At 36.0% G+C, this 20740-nt stretch overlaps 4 protein-coding genes and 1 long non-coding RNA gene across 18 annotated transcripts; 3 read left to right on the top strand and 2 right to left on the bottom strand.

Moving 5' to 3' along the window:
* Positions 1–373: 373 nt before the first annotated feature.
* On the bottom strand, positions 374–4829 carry LOC149588396 (uncharacterized). 8 transcript variants are annotated; one of them, XR_016379990.1, is made up of 6 exons: positions 4692–4829; positions 4538–4626; positions 1730–1878; positions 1422–1669; positions 690–858; positions 374–619 (listed from the first exon to the last, which is right to left on the bottom strand). It is a non-coding gene; the product is annotated as an uncharacterized LOC149588396 (long non-coding RNA). The 8 variants fall into 8 exon arrangements; XR_016379989.1 differs by having other exon boundaries at positions 1426–1669; XR_016379991.1 differs by having other exon boundaries at positions 1464–1669.
* On the top strand, positions 442–10753 carry LOC149588395 (uncharacterized). Of its 3 annotated transcripts, none has more exons than XM_089862699.1 (10): positions 442–866; positions 1417–1529; positions 1586–1690; positions 1756–1881; positions 4522–4752; positions 4814–4992; positions 8739–8884; positions 8953–9021; positions 9491–9727; positions 9794–10753. In XM_089862699.1, the coding sequence occupies exons 1-5, from the start codon at positions 442–444 to the stop codon at positions 4638–4640; spliced, it is 888 nt and encodes a 295-aa protein (XP_089718825.1). In that variant the 3' UTR covers positions 4641–4752; positions 4814–4992; positions 8739–8884; positions 8953–9021; positions 9491–9727; positions 9794–10753. The 3 variants fall into 3 exon arrangements, with proteins under 3 accessions (XP_089718825.1, XP_089718823.1, XP_089718824.1); XM_089862697.1 differs by having other exon boundaries at positions 9491–9736; XM_089862698.1 differs by having other exon boundaries at positions 4811–4992; positions 9491–9736.
* Positions 10754–11100: 347 nt separating this feature from the next.
* On the top strand, positions 11101–14004 carry LOC149588394 (AFG1-like ATPase). The gene is made up of 12 exons (XM_089862720.1): positions 11101–11310; positions 11377–11522; positions 11588–11648; positions 11721–11822; positions 11891–12124; positions 12182–12240; positions 12315–12394; positions 12467–12537; positions 12698–12798; positions 12897–13037; positions 13097–13219; positions 13718–14004. Exons 1-12 carry the CDS (start codon positions 11178–11180, stop codon positions 13841–13843), a joined length of 1377 nt encoding a protein of 458 aa, XP_089718846.1. The 5' UTR covers positions 11101–11177; the 3' UTR covers positions 13844–14004.
* On the bottom strand, positions 13996–16783 carry CstF64 (cleavage stimulation factor subunit 2 CstF64). Of its 4 annotated transcripts, none has more exons than XM_089862717.1 (9): positions 16638–16783; positions 16132–16210; positions 15892–16061; positions 15784–15827; positions 15496–15723; positions 15333–15419; positions 14786–14999; positions 14356–14702; positions 13996–14288 (listed from the first exon to the last, which is right to left on the bottom strand). In XM_089862717.1, the coding sequence occupies exons 1-9, from the start codon at positions 16708–16710 to the stop codon at positions 14046–14048; spliced, it is 1485 nt and encodes a 494-aa protein (XP_089718843.1). In that variant the 5' UTR covers positions 16711–16783; the 3' UTR covers positions 13996–14045. The 4 variants fall into 4 exon arrangements, with proteins under 4 accessions (XP_089718843.1, XP_089718842.1, XP_089718844.1 ...); XM_089862716.1 differs by lacking the exon at positions 16638–16783 and adding an exon at positions 16407–16584; XM_089862718.1 differs by lacking the exon at positions 16638–16783 and adding an exon at positions 16407–16580 and having other exon boundaries at positions 14798–14999.
* Positions 16784–16821: 38 nt separating this feature from the next.
* Positions 16822–19969, top strand: LOC149588392 (uncharacterized). 2 transcript variants are annotated; one of them, XM_089862722.1, is made up of 5 exons: positions 16822–17142; positions 17205–17387; positions 17518–18066; positions 18139–18220; positions 18302–19969. In XM_089862722.1, exons 1-5 carry the CDS (start codon positions 17073–17075, stop codon positions 18669–18671), a joined length of 1254 nt encoding a protein of 417 aa, XP_089718848.1. In that variant the 5' UTR covers positions 16822–17072; the 3' UTR covers positions 18672–19969. The 2 variants fall into 2 exon arrangements, with proteins under 2 accessions (XP_089718848.1, XP_089718847.1); XM_089862721.1 differs by having other exon boundaries at positions 16823–17142; positions 18319–19969.
* Positions 19970–20740: the final 771 nt, after the last annotated feature.

Genomic DNA, 20740 nt, shown 5'->3' with positions numbered 1-20740 from the left:
AATCTTTCTTTGTTTCCATGTTGTTACTCACCTTGATAATACAGAAATTTGCGCAAACCACAAGTACCTAAGCTTCATGAAGGCATAATTATAACATTGCCTTAATGGCACCCCGACGTCTGACTCTGTGTCAGAGACTGTCAGTGGTTTATTTTTTTCTCGGTTTATTCTCTCACTAACTTATTGCGTGACTCCTTATTCCAATCCACAACGGCGCAAAAACAAAAAAAAAGACTGGGGGTCGAAATGCAAACGTGCAATTTAAATTTTCTTCTTAATTGACTGGCATAAGTTTTATTTGTCTTGTGAAACAGTCATTTTGTTATTCCTTTGTAATTCATGTTCAACTTTACAAGTTGTAATAAAATTGATATTGACATGTTCTAACATTAGTAAGATTTATTTGTCGTTATTGTATTGAATCATACATAGTAAAGAAACATGGCGAAAAAAATGAAAAAGGCGCCATATTCACAAGATGAGATGGAGACTTTGTTGACTCAGTTGGAGTCCGTACCTTCGTTGGTCGTGAACGACTATGGAAAGACGCCCGAGGAGAGGAGAAATATGTGGCAGCAAATTACAAATAGAGTAAATGAAGTCCACCAGCAGAACCGAACTGCAGAAGAAATTAGAAAAAAATGGAGCACTATAAAGACGGAGGTTAGGAAGAAGGTGGCGACAATTACAAGGGAGTCCCGTAAAACTGGTGGAGGACCAAATAAGACGCAGCCATTGACACCTATTGAGTCAAGGGTTGCCTCTTTGATTCCTAAGGTGTCGATGGAAGGCATTCCGAATGCCTTTGACTTTGGTTCATCCCAATTTGGGGTATCTTTGGATGGTCCATCAACTGCCCTTGAAATGTAAGTACTTATTTAGTCATCCCATAACAAACCATAACGGATATGGGGCAAATTCTGAAACGTTTTCAGTGAGTTATCATGTGATAAGTATCGCTTAAAGGGCATGATTTTATTTCAGAGCTTGGTCTAAATACCCAATTACTCTGGGGTCTTATCAAACCTTGAATAAAAAGCGGCGGTTGTGTCGCGATTACGTTTGTGCTTCTAAAAACAACAAGATTGTCAAAGTTAACGTTTATCGTTTTTCATTTTCACGTGTGATAAGTTAACAAAAGGGGTTAAGATGGTCATTAAGTGATTGCTGTCGTGATAGTAAAATTTTAAATGTCTTCATCAGCACGACCGGAAACGCGAGCCTTCCACCACTTTCTGTTCATGGTTTGAGGACACCCAAGACTAATTGCCTATTTATACTGACCTCCTCAATCGATAGTTATCACTTGCGATAACACATTAAAAGAGTTACAGAATTGGCCCCATGGCCCGAGAAATTAAAGTAAACTATTGTTACAAACTGGAGTGTGTGCATTATGTTCTAAAACAATTGCAGGCTACCTACTGACTCCTTTCGTGCTGAACCCACTGATAAGAACGCACCTGCTACTGAAGAAGAAGGCCAAGCATCATTATCAGCTGATGTAGCTTCGTTTTTTGCAAATTATGGTAAGATGGAATGTTGCTAATGTATTGACCATGCCACTGACGTTTTTTTCTTACAGTTCCAGATCCAGGAGCAAGCTGCTCAAACAGCGGTCCTTCTTTTGTCGGTATTGATCCGGAAGCGTCTACAGCTAGTGACATAGCTTCGCGTTTTCCACATTTTGGTAAGATGAAATGTTGCTAATGTCTCGTAATGTATTTACCATGTCATTGTCATTATTTCCTTCAGAATCAGATCCAGGAGCTAGCTGCTCAAACAGTGGTCCAACTGTTCTCAGTGAAGATGTGGAAACAAGCTACACCAACAGTGTTCCTACTTCTCTTTTCGATGAAGATAGCCAACCACCTGCCACTTGTAAGTACGACATAAACATGGTTATAACAATCGTTTTTAAAAGGTATAAGTAAATGCAAAATATCCTTAACCTTTTATTTGACTTAGTTTATTGTTGTCTAACTTTGAAATTTTAAGTTAAGAGGGCTCATTGCAGATGCTAAGTCAGATTTCTAATCAGACTTTCTACATTATCCCTGCCGTTTCCTTTTATTTCTTTACTTCTCCATTGCGTTTTTTCTATATTACATCCTTTCTTGCTATTGTTTCTGTATGCTCGACCTTCCTTTGGGTCGGATTGATAAGACGTCTAAACTTTCTTATAGCTGAGTCTCAGCCGCAGCAAAGCAGGAAAAGACCCTTACCATTTAAGGAAAGGCTTATGCTTTCTGCAAATGAATGTTTGGAGGATGGACGCGAAACAAGGGAGGCGCTACGCGAAACAAAGGAGGCCCTATGCTTATTCGCGTCCGCTTTGCAAGCAATGGCTGAAAGTGACAAGGCTAAGCAGGAAAATGAGAGGCTGAGGCTTGAGAACGAAAGGTTTAGGCTTGAAACCGAAAGGATTCAAGCCAATAATATAGCTGAAGCATTGAGACAGTTAGCCGACAAAGGGCGGGCTCCTAAGAGCAATCAAGAGTAGTTTTTTTTATTCAGTTTGAAAGCATGCTTAAGCAAAGCATGTATGGTTTTTGTAAATATTGTAAATAGCTTTATTATTTATAGCGTAACCCAAAATGTTTTTTTATTTTGTTTGACAGCATGCTTAAGCAAAGCATGTATAGTTTTTGTAAATATTGTAAATAGCTTTATTGTTTATAGCGTCACCCTAAATTGTTTAATTTTTATTTTTAATGCTCAATTTGGCATGGACCTTTTTCGTGGCGTTATCACTCTTTATTTATTAACTCATGTTCAAGTTAACATGAACTCCTTTCACTTCTGACATTTCTTAATTATTGTATTCTTCTTTGTCAATTAATTCATGAACTTCTTTTCCCTCATTTTAATTCATCATTCAGTCTTTTTCATTATCATTCTAAATTATTATTTTCTACATGCTCAATTTGGCATGTACAAGTTTAGTTCAAACAATTTAATTTAATATTACATACGCTAGTCGCATGTATTTTATAACTTAATTTATTGCTCGCACTACCCGCTTGCATTTTAAACTTTAATTTATGACATGCCTTACTAGCATGCATTTTATCTAATTTAATATTCTCATGCATTTTATCTAATTTAATATTCTCATGCATTTTATCTAATTTAAAATTCGCTTGCATTTTATCTAATTTAATATTCGCATGCATTTTATCTAATTTAAAATTCGCTTGCATTTTATCTAATTTAATATTCGCATGCATTTTATCTAATTTAAAATTCGCTTGCATTTTATCTAATTTAATATTCGCATGCATTTTATCTAATTTACTATTCGCATGCATTTTATCTAATTTAATATTCGCATGCATTTTATCTAATTTAATATTCGCTTGCATTTTATCTAATTTAATATTCGCATGCATTTTATCTAATTTAATATTCGCATGCATTTTATCTAATTTAATATTCGCTTGCATTTTATCTAATTTAATATTCGCATGCATTTTATCTAATTTACTATTCGCATGCATTTTATCTAATTTAATATTCGCATGCATTTTATCTAATTTAATATTCGCTTGCATTTTATCTAATTTAATATTCGCATGCATTTTATCTAATTTAATATTCGCATGCATTTTATCTAATTTATTACATGTGCTCTTTGCATGCGTGTTATATTGTATTTATTATATGTATTATTTGCGTGGATTTATTAAGCCAATTAAATTTGCATGCATTTTACAATTTATTCGATGTGTTAGGAACATCAACTTCACAATGAATGTTTATCGTATTACATTATTACTAATTTATTAGCATATATTTTATCATTTGACTGTTATTTAAAGGGAGGGTGAAGTTTCAAATTGAGTAACTTTTTTTAGCGATTCTTCTACAAATGATGAGAACAATATCCATAGTCTAACATCCAAAAAATAACACCGAATGATTTAAAAATTACTATTATTTCATGATTATTTTCAACAAGTACCTCTGATCTATCGCGCAACTCCCTGTTTTTTATTAACAAAATTCTCGTGGCGCGCTCCATGTCTCATGCCACGATTTTCACATCTCGCGATAAATTTAAATTCACATAGAGCGTACCACGAGAATTTTGTTAACAAAAAGGCAGGGCGTTACGCGATTGGTCGGAGGTATATTATTAAAAGTATCCATAAAATCTAATCGGACTAATTAGAATTTTAAAATCATTCGTAGATATTTTTTGGATGTTTCACTTTCCAGATTGGTCTTATAATTTGTAGAAGAATCGTTGATAAAATCACTTGATTTTCCATTTCATTCTGTGTAGACAATGCCTACCGTCCTCATAGAGCTCAGTGCAGCTGGGGAGGGATTAAAAAGGGAGAAAAAGTCGGTTACCCCCTTTAATACAACAATACCGTTACTTTCGCGCCTTTAATCAGTTCACACACGTATTTTGATGACTACCCTTTACTCAAGATTACATTCTTTATAACCTGCATGTAGTTACCGAACCCAACAACTCCGCGATTTATTAATATTCACATACTTATATACTAGGTGGATTCAACTTTACCTCATCCGTCTGGCCATCAGGAGTTCATTGGTCTTTTCTTCTGTCGCCTGACTACAATTTACATCCTCGAAGTCTTCATGAATGCATACCTATTTTACATTAACCTTTACTTTGCTATTTTCATTAATCACATCATTACCTATTTCAGACCTACCATATTCATATTGAGAGAAACAGGGGGATTGATATACCAATTGCTGCATACTGAAATGAATGTAAGAGTTCTTTGGAAAGGTGTCAATATGGTTACTTGTTATAATTTATCTCGACTAGCAGTCGTAAAGCGGAAAGCGTGTCATCTACGACATCCACAGTTAATTGCAAGGCGCAAATATTTAGACAGTCGGTGTCTGGAAAAGATGGTTCGTCGACCACTGGAAGAGGTACCTCGTTGGAGAAAGGATTTTCAACTTCGTCAATACCTGGAGGAGGAAAGGATAAATATTGATAAAAGGGTAAGTGTGTACCTTGTATCATAATCTCATGATTATGCCTTCAGCACGCCATTCCATGGGATTATGATATATCAATAAGTGCCACAAGAGTATGAAATTGCTCTTGCGATTTTGGTCTTCCTTTTAAAAACTACTCAGTGCTCAAATTAGACCTTTAACATTCATTATCATCACGCTTATGTTGACTTAACTAAAGTGAAGACCCAAATTGTGTTATTTCCGATCAGTTACCACGCGCGACCAGCCCATCTCCTTTTTTTAACCCATCTGCTGCACTGAGTTCTAGAATGACGATCGCCATTTGCTTCACAATCTTAACAACCCCTCTCAATAACAGTCAGGGCGCGTTGTAATGTTCCTAGGGTTGCAGTGGGGGAGGAAACGTGATAGAGTTTTAAGTTAAAATGAATCGTTGTTTGGAAGGAAATGTTTAAGTTCAACCTTGAATAGGCCGACAACGTTGTTCTCATGGGAATATGTAAGAAAATCAAACCAATCGATTTAAATCGAATTAATATGATTGTTATTGAATTACCAGTTAGTTAATCACCAACCTCAAAACCTTTGGGTCCAAATTTAAGAACCAAAAGAAAAATAATGATTATTACATTTATGCAAGACACAACAGACTGGGAAAAACCCAATTGAAATATTCCAAACCATGATTGTTTTCAATAAGAGGTCTTTTCGAGTTAAGTATCTAAAACTATTTGTTGGAATTTTAGAAACCCTTGTTTTGAAAAATATCTTAGGTTTTAAACCAATCATTATTAAACAAAACCACAATCGAGCGATTTCAATCAGTAATCTTAATCCAACAGATTTAAATCAAACCACCCTATACAGGCGAATATTAAATTAGATTATAAATGCATGCGAATATTAAATTAGATAAAATGCAAGCGAATATTAAATTAGATAAAATGCATGCGAATATTAAATTAGATAAAATGCAAGCGAATATTAAATTAGATAAAATGCATGCGAATATTAAATTAGATAAAATGCATGCGAATATTAAATTAGATAAAATGCATGCGAATATTAAATTAGATAAAATGCAAGCGAATATTAAATTAGATAAAATGCATGCGAATATTAAATTAGATAAAATGCATGCTAATATTAAATTAGATAAAATGCAAGCGAATATTAAATTAGATAAAATGCATGCGAATATTAAATTAGATAAAATGCATGAGAATATTAAATTAGATAAAATGCATGCTAATATTAAATTAGATAAAATGCAAGCGAATATTAAATTAGATAAAATGCATGCTAATATTAAATTAGATAAAATGCAAGCGAATATTAAATTAGATAAAATGCATGCGAATATTAAATTAGATAAAATGCATGAGAATATTAAATTAGATAAAATGCATGCTAATATTAAATTAGATAAAATGCAAGCGAATATTAAATTAGATAAAATGCATGCTAATATTAAATTAGATAAAATGCAAGCGAATATTAAATTAGATAAAATGCATGCGAATATTAAATTAGATAAAATGCATGAGAATATTAAATTAGATAAAATGCATGCTAATATTAAATTAGATAAAATGCAAGCGAATATTAAATTAGATAAAATGCATGCTAATATTAAATTAGATAAAATGCAAGCGAATATTAAATTAGATAAAATGCATGCGAATATTAAATTAGATAAAATGCATGAGAATATTAAATTAGATAAAATGCATGCTAATATTAAATTAGATAAAATGCAAGCGAATATTAAATTAGATAAAATGCATGCTAATATTAAATTAGATAAAATGCAAGCGAATATTAAATTAGATAAAATGCAAGCGAATATTAAATTAGATAAAATGCATGCTAATATTAAATTAGATAAAATGCAAGCGAATATTAAATTAGATAAAATGCATGCGAATATTAAATTAGATAAAATGCATGAGAATATTAAATTAGATAAAATGCATGCTAATATTAAATTAGATAAAATGCAAGCGAATATTAAATTAGATAAAATGCATGCTAATATTAAATTAGATAAAATGCAAGCGAATATTAAATTAGATAAAATGCAAGCGAATATTAAATTAGATAAAATGCAAGCGAATATTAAATTAGATAAAATGCAAGCGAATATTAAATTAGATAAAATGCATGCTAATATTAAATTAGATAAAATGCAAGCGAATATTAAATTAGATAAAATGCATGCTAATATTAAATTAGATAAAATGCAAGCGAATATTAAATTAGATAAAATGCAAGCGAATATTAAATTAGATAAAATGCATGCAAGTAGCGCATGTAATAAATTAAATTATAAAAACATGCAAGTAGCGCATGTAATAAATTAAATTATAAAAACATGCAAGTAGCGCATGTAATAAATTAAATTATAAAAACATGCAAGTAGCGCATGTAATAAATTAAATTATAAAAACATGCAATAAATTAAATGGTTCAAACGAAACCTTTACACGCCAAACTGAGCGTGAAGAAAATAATAGTCTATAATGATAGAATGGAAAAGAGTGCATGTGAAAATATGAGAATGAAATATCTACAATGAGTACTATAAATGATAATGAAGGATACAATAATTGAAAAGTTCATGCCAACGTGAACATGAATAATGAATACCGTGATGATGAAAGTGCATGTCCAATTGAACATTTAAAATGATAAAAGAAATTAGGGAAACGTTGTACTCAAGATCTATCACGGCATTAAGAAAATAAATATGTACAGTTAATTCGATCATGCTGCGCTTCAGCATGTCATAAAAATAAAACTTCTTGGCTGTCTTCCGTCACGTATGTACTGCCTCTTTAGCAGCCTCAATTTTGGCTTGATTTCTATTTGGATATTAAACATTTATATATCTACGAAAGCTAAGGCATACGGTACCGGCCATTGATGTCACCACGGATTAAATGATTATTTTTAAATTTAATACACCAGTTAAGAAACTTGGGTTTGGAACAGTTTATCTTCAAGTAGTGAAATAATTTTGAATCATGTAAGTGTCCCTGCATCCTTCTCATTTTGTAAAGCTTTTTTGCAAGTGCTTAGCCCTTTCTTAAACGTAACATAACATTGTTTCTATATAATACTTCTTAATGAAATGTAGGAGACTTATGAATATCGGAATTGCTATTTTGCAGTGAATATTACAAAGTTGTAACACAAAATGTTTCTTAAGTACACGCTGGGTAGTAGCACCAACCTGGATAAGGGGCCCCCTCCAATAAAACACTTTCCATTTTAGGCACTAAAGACCTTAGCAATGTTGTGCATTAGAAATTTAAAATATGCACCCCTAATTAGCCGTTGCAGTATTACAAAAGTCTGCTCAATGTCGTTAAGAAGTAAAATATACAAACAATGCTACTTCAAGAAAGTGTAGGCTTTGGTTTAGTTTAAACAAATGCCACTCCCATAGTCAAGGGATCAAGCCTCGTCGTCTGCCCTCGTCGACGAGTTCTGATTGGTTCATTCAAAATTTGTGAAGATTAGCCAGCATGTTAGGGGCGCAAAAGGAGCCAACATTTGCTTTAACGTTTAGGAAAAAGCTACATACTTCAAACAGATCTTTATAAAAGCAGAGGGTTGCAGGATCACATACAGGATTCAGAATCATTTCACTGATTGAAGAAAAACTGTTGTAAACCCACGTTTATTAACTGCTGTATTTAATTTAAAAATAATCAACTGAACCGTAGTGGCATCTCTGGTCGTTATCATATGGAATTCCCTAGGTACAAGATGTTAGAGGCCGTTACATTCAAGGTTGATTAAGATTTGCCTATGCAGTCGACCAGATTGAAGCAGCTCATTATCATTCTGAGGCTGAACATTGTTGTGTCCTCCAACATTTGGATTTGCTGCAGCTACATTGAGAAAGGTCCATGAAACGCCTAATGTCTTTATTAATTTTCCAAAATAATTTAACAGTACCTCCTCCTCCTGCAGGCATTGGTTCATCCAAGCAGTAATTGTGGAGAATGCAACAGGCACTGATTATAGCACAAACCTTTTCAGGTATGTACCATAGTGCGCCTCCAGATGTGTCCAAACAGCGGAACCGCATCTTTAAAATTCCGTTCACACGTTCAATAACATTGCGACCTAATCATAAAGAAAATCAATGAATGGTTTAATACAAGCACAGGTCCTTTAGGGCGTCACATTAATGAATTATCTAGCACTGGGCAGTCTGGCTTATGATACCAATATGATTGTGCTTTTACCAGTTTATAGCTTACTGAGGTTCATTGAATATGGTAAAACAATCAATTAATATCAGTATTGTTAACCATTACCATTAAAGCATTTCGAAACCAAATACTTAAAAGGGAGGTAATAACAAGACAAGGGAGTAAGATAACCCGCAAAAAGTAAACTTAGAGGGAAATGTTCCTAATGACATAGATAATTGCCCAATATTATTAATGTCTTGAGTTTTGCCAGAATAAATGTTCTAATACCTGACATGTGACGTTCATTATAGCGCTGTTCGCTAGGCGTTGCAGCTTGTAATAGGGGAGTCATTAGAAAGGGCTGAAGAGGGTACCCACTATCTCCGAGCAAATATCCCTCAGGCATTTCCCCAGCCTTGAAACGTTCTAAGACTCCACTGAAACGCCAAATAAATGCATCGTGCGTTCCACCAGGCCATCGAGCCACCACATCTGTGATGCGGCATTCATTATCACATATCTATAGCCCAAGGAAGGATTTTTAATGTGTTAGACAAGTATGAAATGTCATTTACCAGTTGGACGTTAATGGAAAAATTTCCTTTCCTGTCCAGATATGCATTTGGGTCTTTCGATGGGGCTTTGATTGCAATATGAGTGCAATCTATAGCACCCAGAACGTCAGGGAAAGAGCACCTTTGACAAAATGACTCCTGGGACATTTTCAAATTAAGCGCTATAACTCTTAACATTTTATCTAATGATTTTATATGACACTGACCTTTACCGCAATTACTTCAGCATCATCAGTAGGGAAACGTATATATCCCCTCATTCTCGTGATAATGGCATTAGTTACCCTTTCAATGGCTCTACTTACTGATGCCTGGCTCATTCCATGCTCGTAATTGCTAGCGATGCTATGCTGAAACGCTCCTGAACCGTAAAACAATAATGCCACGAGAACTTCGTCCTCTACAGACAAAACGTATCTGTTACGGTCAGGAAACTCTTTTGTCAACTCAGGCCTCAATAACCCGCACAAATGCGTCACTTTCTCCTTGGACATGCGATATTGACGCAAAAACTCAGCATCTGGCATGCTAAATGCTGCTGCACCGCCAACCGGCCTAGTTCGACGGTATCTCTCTCCCTGTTGCCCTTCCTCAAGTTCAAATGCGTAGGCAAGCAAGAGACGACCCATAGCGCCAGCCATTGTAATTGTCAGTTAATAAAGTTAAAGTTAAGAGATTAGTTGAATCCTGTAAAAATTAAAGCGGTTAGTTGAAAACTGTAAAAATTAAAGAAATTAGTTTAAACCTGTAACAATTAAAGAAATTAGTTTAAACCTGTAACAATTAAAGAAATTAGTTTAAACCTGTAACAATTAAAGAAATTAGTTTAAACCTGTAACAATTAAAGATATTAGTTTAAACCTGTAACAATTAAAGATATTAGTTTAAACCTGTAACAATTAAAGAAATTAGTTTAAACCTGTAACAATTAAAGAAATTAGTTTAAACCTGTAACAATTAAAGAAATTAGTTCAATACTTAATAAATTACACTCGCTACTTTTTACTTAACTTTAATCAAAGCAGTGGTCAAAGGAATGGTAACTGTCGTCTGCTGTGAGAGGTTGACAGCGTTCAGCACAGAATGTTACCGAAGCAACCATTAAAACCGGTGTTTAACCGGTAACTCATTTGTCAGTTTATGAAAAAACATTTTGAATTTGGTGTATAATTTGATAGTTTACATCTGAGTCTGCGCGGAATTTGCACCAATCACTGAGCCAAGGCAAGGAACGTCATCGGTAGACGTAGCCAATTAAAAGGCCAAGGGCAATGGTTGACGGTCGAATCAGAGAGCCAAGGGCAGAAGGAGGAGCTTAACTTTTCTGCAGAATACGGCCGCCGGGGTTTTTGGGTTAGTTTACTACACGCGTGAAGGTTATGTCAATCGAACTTAATTGAAATAGTATTTAATTTAAATTAATATGAGAAGTTTATCGAAATTAGTTAAAACCGTGCATAAATACGGTTTTAGTCAGCGCAAAATAAGCGGATTATTATATTTTAGCAGTGATGTAAAAGGCAATCTTCTTGAAGACACCCAAACAAAAGCTGCTGGTAGGTCAATGTCACAATGAAGGTCATTGAATTTTCCGTTATCTTATCTATAATTTCTTATTTTAGGAAAAGTACTTGACGAATATAATAGAAAGATACAATCCAATGAATTAAGTCCTGATGATTATCAAGTAAAAGTCATTGGATTATTTCAAGATCTTCATGACGAAATTATTAATTATAAACCAGCTACCCAAGGCCTATTTCAGAAAGTAGGTCGCCATTTTGTTTTTCACGTTTGGTAGTCTATTAGGCCTAAACCTTCAAAATATTATAGCTTTTTAGGCAAGAAGTTAAACAAAATGCTCCTAAAGGGTTATATTTATATGGATCTGTTGGTAAGATAATTAGAACATGAGCAAATGAATTTTCTCGCGTTAATAAGCGTAATAACTTAAACCAAAAATTAGGATGTGGTAAAACCATGTTGATGGATTTGTTCTATGGTTGTTGTAAATTGGATGGAAAGAGACGGGTACATTTTCATTCATTTATGTTGGATGTACATACTCGTAAGTTAGGGCTAGTATTTGTCATTTGAGGCCTTATTTAGATTATATAAAGTTGATTTGAATATCAGGAATACACGAATTTAAAAAGAGATCAGTTAGGAAAGATAAAGAGAGACGTAAACCATCTGATTACGATCCAATTCCGCCTGTCGCGGCGGAATTAACTAGTCAGGCATGGCTTCTATGCTTAGATGAATTTCAAGTAACTGATATTGGGGATGCCATGATATTAAAAAGGCTTTTTACGGAGCTCTTTAAGAATGGTGTTATAATGGTTGCTACTTCAAACAGACCCCCTGATGGTAATTGAAAAACGATAATATCAATTACTAGCATCAATTAATGAATTGTTTCTTAAGATTTATATAAAAACGGGCTGCAAAGAAGCAATTTTTTGCCATTTATTCCTATATTAAAGGTGGGCGGTTTTATTATTTATTGGGATAATATCACCATGCAATTAGAGTTGAACATTTTTAACCTATTCTTTAGCATCATTGTCAAATTGTAGCTTTGGATTCCGGGGTTGATTACAGACAAAAATCAGTACCGGGAAAAATGACATTTTTTGTGTAAGACAAACATTTCCTTTCCCCTTAGGTTTTTAAATGGTTTTCAGGTTTAAATTGGTAAATAAATTACAGAAAAAGTACTTGTAACGCTGATGAGGAGTTGGATAGGCTTTTTAAAATATTAGCCAGCAGAGAAAATGACAGTAAGTTCAGGCCCAGGGTTCATACAAACCTGGATATGTCAGGGGGAAGAATTAGAAATAACGGGGAAATCACTTCAGTTTTCCCAAAGTTTTATGAACCCTGAAGTCATAAAAATTTCTCTCTGAAGTCGTCCTAGTTCTGATTAATTATTGTAATTAGTGGTTAGACCAAAGACACTCACGATTAAGGGAAGAAACGTGACGTTTCCCATGACGTGTGGACAAGTAGCTGATTGTACTTTTGAAGAACTTTGTGATAGAGTATGTTATTAAAAAGTAAAATGATGATTACTTTTTTTTTCTAAGCTTTTTTATAGTTTAATTAAATTAAATTAGTTATTGTAAATTTTAATTCCTAGCCTTTGGGGGCCATTGATTACTTGTCTATGAGTCAACTCTTTCACACTGTCATCATTAGAAACATCCCACAATTAACATTAAGGCAAAAAACGCAAGCTAGGAGGTTCATCACTCTAATTGACACCTTTTACGACCATAAGGTTGTGAAGAATTATTTTTAACTAATATAATTATTAACCATTGTCTGTTTAACTTTCAGGTTCGCGTTGTCTGCTCAGCGGATGTCCCCTATAATTATTTATTTAAATCCGTGGATAGCCAAGACCATTTTGATGATGAGAATAGGAAATTGATGGATGATCTTGGCATTGCTCCTGGCACTGTAAAAAAAAATTGTTTATCGGGGTTCATACAAACCAGGAGAACCTGGAAATATCCAGGAAATTAATTGGTGACTAAAAAGTCAGGGAAAACTCGGGGAAATATAGTTTTTAGTAAAATTCTGGGAAATTTCTGAGGCTTGTGTAAGTTTGCCCTGAAGACGTTGCCGAGTTGCAACAACTAAAAATAACCAATCCCGTATTTATTACTCCTAAAACCCATTCCCGCATTTACTACGTCGCCTTACACCTGCAAATATCAGGGAATTATAAGGGAAAAACATGGAAATATCAGGGAATTATAAGGGAAAAACATGGAAATATCAGGGAATTATAAGGGAAAAACATGGAAATATCAGGGAAAAACATGGAAGTATCAGGGAAAATCATGGAAATATCAGGGAAACGGGTTTTCCAAAAGTTGTATGAACCCTGTTAGTATTTTTCCCACGTAACATGGACTTGCCAACTCTGAAGGACTATTTATTTTCACACTAAAGGAAAATGCCAATGCCAGCATATTTAGCGGAGAAGAAGAGACCTTTGCATTTGATCGAACCATTTCTAGACTATCTGAAATGCAGACTGAAGCTTATTGGGAAGGACAACAATCTAGTAGTAGTTAATGTTGCTTAACAATAAAAAAACGTGACATGTTAGGTTTTGAGACGAGTTTAGGCTTATTGTTAACTTGAAAGTTGAATCACGCACTGTTTTAAATTTTATTAAGTTAAACGTTAAATGTTGTTGTTGTTGCCTAGCAATAAATCGAGAGGTATTCATTTTATATTCAATATTTATTTGGAAAACAAGGTTACAAGTTACAATTTAGGTTTGAGCACTACGAGCAATTTGCTCTTTGAGGATCAAGATGCTCTGTCGCTGTTCAGCTGGTAACATGGCGATTTGTTGATCAGAGAGAGCCAACACTTGCATAATAAGAGCCGCTTTCTCTTGATCTTGAGCGGTAATACTGGCTCCCGAAGCTCCTGGTGGTCTGGGAGCTGCAGCAGCTGCCAAAGCCGCGGCAGCAGTTGCACTGGGGTTGGAGACAATATTCCTAGCTGGAGTCTGCGCAGACATAATTAAATTATTCCCGGCAATCAGGAGAGAGAAGATTAAGCTTAATTATCATTACTGATGGTGTATTTTGGGATTGGCGTCCTGATCTTGGATCCTCGGGTCTAACAGGATTCATGGGTCCACCACGGTCAAAAGTTCCTCCACTTCTGGGGTCAAATGCCCCCGTGGGTCTAGCCTGATTGAACTGATTGTTCATTAATCCCATACCAGGGTTGTTATTATTCCCCATAGGCATCTGAGGATTACTGGCTCTGAAACGCGGGTCAAAATCTTGATTCACGCTTCTCATATCTTGATCTCCCATTGGAGTTCTCATGTCTCTGTCATTTAAACCCAACATAGGACCTCTTAAATCGCGATCCCCCATGTTCCTCATGTCCCTGTCACCCATGGTTGAGGTATCTACGAATAGAATTTGTATTTTAGTAATGTTGGTATGGTATTTAGGACCAAGTGCGTTTTTGGTTGGTCAGTAGGAGGGTCACCTTGGGACCTACCCATGCCTCCAAAGGGTGCTGGAGTATTCATAATTCCCATGGGAGGTGGAATAGGGTTAACAGGAGTGGGTTCAATGGTTGGTCTATCTCCTAATAGAGCTGGGCGATTGGTTGTTGAGGTGTTTGGACGTATTGCTGCATGGAAGTTGTCGGAATAGCTAGAGAAGTCTGCCATAGTGTTAGGTGGAAGTAAACCGGATCCCTGAAAGTGAGAGAGGGTTCAAATTTAAACAAATCAAATTACACCATATTTAGGCCTGTGCGAGTACTCGATAGGACTCGAAAGCTCGAAGCTCGATAAGCAACTTTTGAAAGGCTCGACAAGTTTTCGAGCCTCGGAAAAAAAGCTCGATAAAAGCTCGAAACCAGATTTTAAACATGCAGCTTAAGGCTCGAAGCTCGATAAGAAACTCGAGGCTCGGCTCGAAGCTTAATAACCGAAAAAAGCAAGGCTCGGCTCGAACCCAAAAAATCAAGGCTCGCACAGCCCTAACCATATTTAAACTTATTTTCTTATGGTTCTTTTTATACTTACAACATTTACCATTCCTCCTATTGGTTCTTGGTCCATTGGAGCAGATAAGAGGGGCGCGTTATTTGGATTTTGCCTATGCAACATGCCCTTTATTTTAAATGAAATATTCAATTTAATCACAATTTATCTGTCTTAATTCTTTTATTAAGAAAATTAAAATTACCAAAGCCACTTGAGGGTCTACAATACGCATAATAACTTGGGCTTGAAGAAGGGCATAAGCTAATTGGGGGTTTTGCAAAAGCATATTCCGGGCTTCGTTAGGATTGTTTTGAATGCAGAGCTTCATTTGTTTCATTAGTTCAAACATTTGTTCGGGTGGTAAACTGGCTACTGCTTTAGAAATAGCTTCAGGAGCGTGATCAGCTTCAATTTCAGCTCCATAAGGACTCTTAAGATTGTAATTAACAATTAAACATCTTAAATTGGAAGTTCCCTAATTAAATAATACCTCAACTTCACTAGTTGGTGCTCCTCCCATAGAAGCCTGCAAATCTGATAAATTAAAAGGTATTGGTTTAAAAAATAGGCCTTTAATAGGTCAATATGTTTCAATTACTCTTCAGTTCTTCCTTGCTCTTTTCACTAGCGGCATTGTCAACCCTTAACGGTCTCCCATTTAGTTCATAGCCATTCAGGTTTCTCATTGCACTAAGTGCAGTTTCTTGATCTTTATATTCGCAAAAACCATATCCCTTGGGTTTCCCAGTTTCCCTATCATAAACTAGTCTAGGGGAAGCCGAAACAATAGTTTTATATCTTGCATAATCACTGCTTTTTTTATGTTTTTACTTTTTACCTGAAACTAACAACAGGTCCAACTTCAGAGAATATATCTTTTAATTGTTCCTCAGTAGCTTCGTATGGAATGTTCCCAACTTTAGGCAATAAAACACAATTAAATTAGTTTAATTATTAATGAATTTAAACAGGGTAATTAAGTATTTCATAATTAAGAGTATATATTTAAAATGTACCCCAAATAATTCTAGCCTGAGACATAGCCAAAGGTTCCAAATTTAATAACGTCAATTTAATCTAATTAATTATAATTATAGTAATAGTTTTTTTTACCAAAAACAGAGCGCTTAGAAAGACCTAAATTAAATGGATGAGCTGCGGTAGCAGCAGCAATGGCTGTAGCCAATGCCATTGCCATTGTTGTACTTGTAGAAAGACTAGTGTTTACACCAAGGCTTAACTCGGATTACAGATTATTAAGGCCCAATATCCCCAGAAAGGTTTCGATTAAAGCGCGAATATCTTCTAACTAAGTACAAATACTTTAAAATTAATAATTTTTACCAAAAACTGAGCGCATAGACCGCTCAGCGGCTGACACAGTCCCTTGTAAAGTGGCTGAAATGTTCCCCGCCATTTTTAAATGTTCTTATATATTTTTGATCACACTAAAGATGGCGCCAGCTGTCCCAAACATGTCACCTAATAAGCCGCCAAATTCAAAATCTAATAGGCCACTGATGGAAAGTTCTTTATTGCGGAACAATTATAAATTTTACAGTTATGTAACCACACATTTATCTTAAAATAATAATAGCACAACGTTCAGGCTTTTTGTAAAACGGAAGCTGTTTAACCGGCACGACTGGCGGATATGTAGTGGATTATGTTTCCACCGTGACAGGCCACTGAAAGAGGTTAAAAAATTATATTGTCTGAAACTGTCAACATGTTTTTGAGGTCTTAAAAAACAAATTGTATTGATTACTAACAAGAACAATGTTTATTTTTAAATTATCTATCGAAATATTCATATTTTTGATGTATTTTGAATATGTCAAATCAATAGGTAGACCACAAATTAGCCGTTTATGTAAATTTATATCTGAACTAATTTATTCGTTTATTCAGTAATTGAGAAAATAGAGATGTCAAACCCGTTTAACGATAATTTGGATGACAATAAACACGGACTTTCTAAGGACAGAAAAATTGAGACATGCGCTGTTACGTCATGGGGACTGCCACGAATTTTTGAATATTTTTTAGACGATTTCTACCAAATTTCGAAAGTTGAATTCGTAGTAGTCGACCGTAAGTCGAAAAAAAATTAGCTAAGAGTCATGTGATTCTGTAAATTAAGATTCTTAGACCCGCGGCCGTGGTGTCATTGCACGCGGTGCTGATTGATTTTCCATGTTTTTATTCGATATTAATTTCTTAGAGGATGAATTTAAGCAGAATGCTAAGATCCCGTTGCAAATACACTTGGGTTTCAACCCGAACGGTGGTCCAAATTATCTGTGCAGTTTCTCGAATAACACGGCGGAAGGCGAGTCTTGGTCTAATCGAAGGCGGCTGCGATTAAGATGTCCCTCGGTTCGTACAAACTTAGTCGTCATCCAGGACCTTCGTTTTGCCAACAATCACTTTGGAATTTGCGAAGTATCCTTCTTTGGACTTAAATCACCACTAACACCATCAGTTCGGAACCCCACACCTAACATTTCGATTAGCACCACACCTAGCGTTTCCATTAGCACCACACCTAGCGTTTCCGTTAGCACCCCACCTAGCGTTTCCATTAGCACCCCACCTAGCGTTTCCATTAGCACCCCACCTAGCGTTTCCATTAGCACCCCACCTAGAGTTTCAATTAGCACTACACCTAGCATTTCGGTCAGCACCAATGCACCTGCTAGGCCTAGTGCTTCTATTACCGATGCAACACCTATCAACACGTCAAACAATACCTCAACCACTGTTACTGTTGGTGAGTCATAACGTTTAGCTTGTCTAGGTTTTGTTTTAAAATGGTTTAAATAATTTTTATTGCCTCGCGAAGAATTTAACCTGAACTACGTCTACGTCGCTTTGGGTTGCCTGGGATTCTTTACCTTATTGTTAATAGTCGTCCTCCTTGTTGCGTAAGTCTATTCCTCAGATCGCTTGCGCGTTAATTCGATGTAGTCTTGGCTTCGCTATTATGAATTCTAACTGCCGCTTAGTGGATATGTGTTTTTAGCAAGCGCAGAAAGCGTCGAGACTCTGCGGCGTCGTATTATTACTGGTCAAACGGTACTGATTCCTCCATGGGACAATCAAGTCCAAATTCCCATCAACAACCGCGGCCAGAGTTCCCATTGGCCTATCCGGCCCACTTACAAGCTCCGTGCCCTTTGCCACGTGGTGCCCAGTCGAGAGGGTTGGTGTTACAGTCTTTGCAACGCGATTCTACCGCAGACCCTAACCACTACAGCGTTGTTAATCAACCTAACTTCCCGGATTACGTCTCCATTTTGGATGAGGCATCGGAGCCTATTTACGATGACTGTTATTCGAGGGTTATTATCGATGATTGTCGGGCACCTACTATAAGACGGAATCCCAATGAACCGTTACCCAAACCTCCGAATACTAGATTTTCTCAATTGTGTAAAAAAACTTTTGATCGACGACCTCCATATGGGTTTACCTCGTAACCAACTCTAATTTAATTTGAAACGCAACCAACAAGCCTATATTTTAATGAACTGCATTTAAACACAATCCTTCGCGACCCTTTTTCAAACCCACAAAGGGCCAGAAGCTAGAAATTATTATATGTATTGCAGTTTGAAATTAAGTTTAATCGATATGAGAAATTTGCTTTTAATCGCGTAGTTCAAACGATTGTTATTATTAGACATTTTTCAACAAAAACGGGTATAAATGCGGAGTTCGAGATAAAGGGAGCTTAGATTTTCACGTACGAAATTGTATAGAATATGTTCTCGTAAAAACTTGTCCGCGTCAAATAATTAAGGCGAACAAATACAAAATGAGCTTTTAGCATTTTAATATATCAGGGTGGAAGGGATAAGAAGAACACTTATTTAGTACAGGCAAAGGCAGTACGTTGCGCGCAATATAATAATAATAATAGTAATAAATTTCGTCTCGTCCGACGTTTATGAATTCCACCATTAAACTGTTATTTGAAAATTCCCGTTAAACTTGTCTCTAACGCGAAGGCCTAAATCATTAACTTCTTATAGGGTTTTACGGTCAACTAACAATATTTCCAAATATATAGTACACGGGGATTCCCCGGTTTTCGGAAGGGAACGCGCGGCGGTACCTTTGAGCTTTGAAGTCTGGGCGCCGGCGCGGTGGGGTTTCCCAGATGAGAGGCTTGCTAAACTTCAAGGATGCCGATTTAACAGTGCAGATACTACATACCAACGGTTGGGAACCACCTTCAGGACGGATTTCCCCAAGAATGTAGCATTCCCCAGACAGACCCCCCCCCCTAAGGGCATTCCCCGACTATTTTGGGAATGCGGAAAGATTACTACTTATTTTTTAGCTCCATCCACAATTATATCATGACTGACTTATAATTTAACGCCCAGACCGAACCTCTTTACTTAGAAAGTTGAAATTTCGCAGGAACGTTATTCTTAACTAGTAGATGATCATTAAGAAATATTTTTGTAATCCACTGCCATCTTGAAAAATGGAGGCCATCCCTACCCTAGTTGCCATTTACGTTAATCGCGTAGTACTTATTAACTTTTTAAGTATATGATTGTAACTAACCTTTAGCCCGATAGACGCGCGACAATTCTGACCAGAGATTTTTAGAAACGCCGCGTTTATACCCGTTTTTGTTGAAAAATGTCTAATAATAACAATCGTTTCCCCAGTAGCAAAATCGACGTTGGACCGACGGAGTCGGTTCGAGGTCCAACCAACACTGACGTAAAAGCGTCGGTAAACTTTCATTTCGACCGTCGAAATGTCCTATCCGTTTAAGCGTCGGCCCGACTTCCGGTCATAGAAATTTTGCCAGCACTTTAACCGACTCTAAAAAGTAAGCGTGTCCAGCTCTTACCTTATCAAACAAGAAGTCGGCTTTGTTATCTGGTTATGGTCGGATTATTAATCTAATTTCGGTCGGCTTTATCGACTGTTATTTATCGGATTTATGGCTTGTTTGTGGCCGGCTTTATGGCTTGTTTGTGGTTGGCTTTATGGCTTGTTTGTGGCCGGCTTTATGGCTTGTTTGTAGTCGGCTTTATGGCTCTTTTATGGTCGGCTATACGACTTGATTATGGTAGGCTTTACGACTTGATTATGGTAGGCTTTACGACTTGATTATGGTCGGCTTTATGGATTGTTTATGGTTGGCTTTATGGCTTGTTTATGGTTGGCTTTATGGCTTGTTTATGGTCGGCTTTATGGATTGTTTACGGTCGGCTTTATGGATTGTTTACGGTCGGCTTTATGGATTGTTTATGGTCGGCTTTATGGATTGTTTATGGTCGGCTTTAAGGGTCGTAGTTACTGTCTTCCAAACACCACTTTCATCTGGTCTTTTGTCCATCCCACATGGACTCCGGTGTGAACTTACTGGCTTCTACTCCTTCATCATCGTTAAGGTTAGCAATCGGCTAGGGTTACAA

The sequence above is a fragment of the Phalangium opilio genome, unplaced genomic scaffold, assembly GCF_054372755.1.
Source record: "Phalangium opilio isolate 3A_F unplaced genomic scaffold, DU_Popi_V2 ptg000650l_1, whole genome shotgun sequence".
Lineage (NCBI taxonomy): Eukaryota > Metazoa > Arthropoda > Arachnida > Opiliones > Phalangiidae > Phalangium > Phalangium opilio.
This window is presented reverse-complemented; position numbering and strand designations above follow the sequence as displayed.

Coding starts and splice junctions, on each gene's coding strand:
- LOC149588395 (XM_089862699.1), top strand. CDS start 442: ATGGCGAAAAAAATGAAAAAGGCGCCATATTCACAAGATGAGATGGAG. Junction 1,530..1,585: donor TTCGTTTTTTGCAAATTATG/GTAAGATGGAAT, acceptor TTTTTCTTACAG/TTCCAGATCCAGGAGCAAGC. Junction 1,691..1,755: donor TTCGCGTTTTCCACATTTTG/GTAAGATGAAAT, acceptor TATTTCCTTCAG/AATCAGATCCAGGAGCTAGC.
- LOC149588394 (XM_089862720.1), top strand. CDS start 11,178: ATGAGAAGTTTATCGAAATTAGTTAAAACCGTGCATAAATACGGTTTT. Junction 11,823..11,890: donor TATGTTGGATGTACATACTC/GTAAGTTAGGGC, acceptor TTTGAATATCAG/GAATACACGAATTTAAAAAG. Junction 12,241..12,314: donor CATTTATTCCTATATTAAAG/GTGGGCGGTTTT, acceptor CCTATTCTTTAG/CATCATTGTCAAATTGTAGC.
- CstF64 (XM_089862716.1), bottom strand. CDS start 16,491: ATGGCAATGGCATTGGCTACAGCCATTGCTGCTGCTACCGCAGCTCAT. Junction 15,828..15,891: donor GAGCAAGGAAGAACTGAAGA/GTAATTGAAACA, acceptor TTAATTTATCAG/ATTTGCAGGCTTCTATGGGA. Junction 15,000..15,332: donor TAGGAGGAATGGTAAATGTT/GTAAGTATAAAA, acceptor TCTCACTTTCAG/GGATCCGGTTTACTTCCACC.
- LOC149588392 (XM_089862721.1), top strand. CDS start 17,073: ATGTTTATTTTTAAATTATCTATCGAAATATTCATATTTTTGATGTAT. Junction 17,388..17,517: donor TGAATTCGTAGTAGTCGACC/GTAAGTCGAAAA, acceptor TTAATTTCTTAG/AGGATGAATTTAAGCAGAAT. Junction 18,221..18,318: donor ATAGTCGTCCTCCTTGTTGC/GTAAGTCTATTC, acceptor ATGTGTTTTTAG/CAAGCGCAGAAAGCGTCGAG.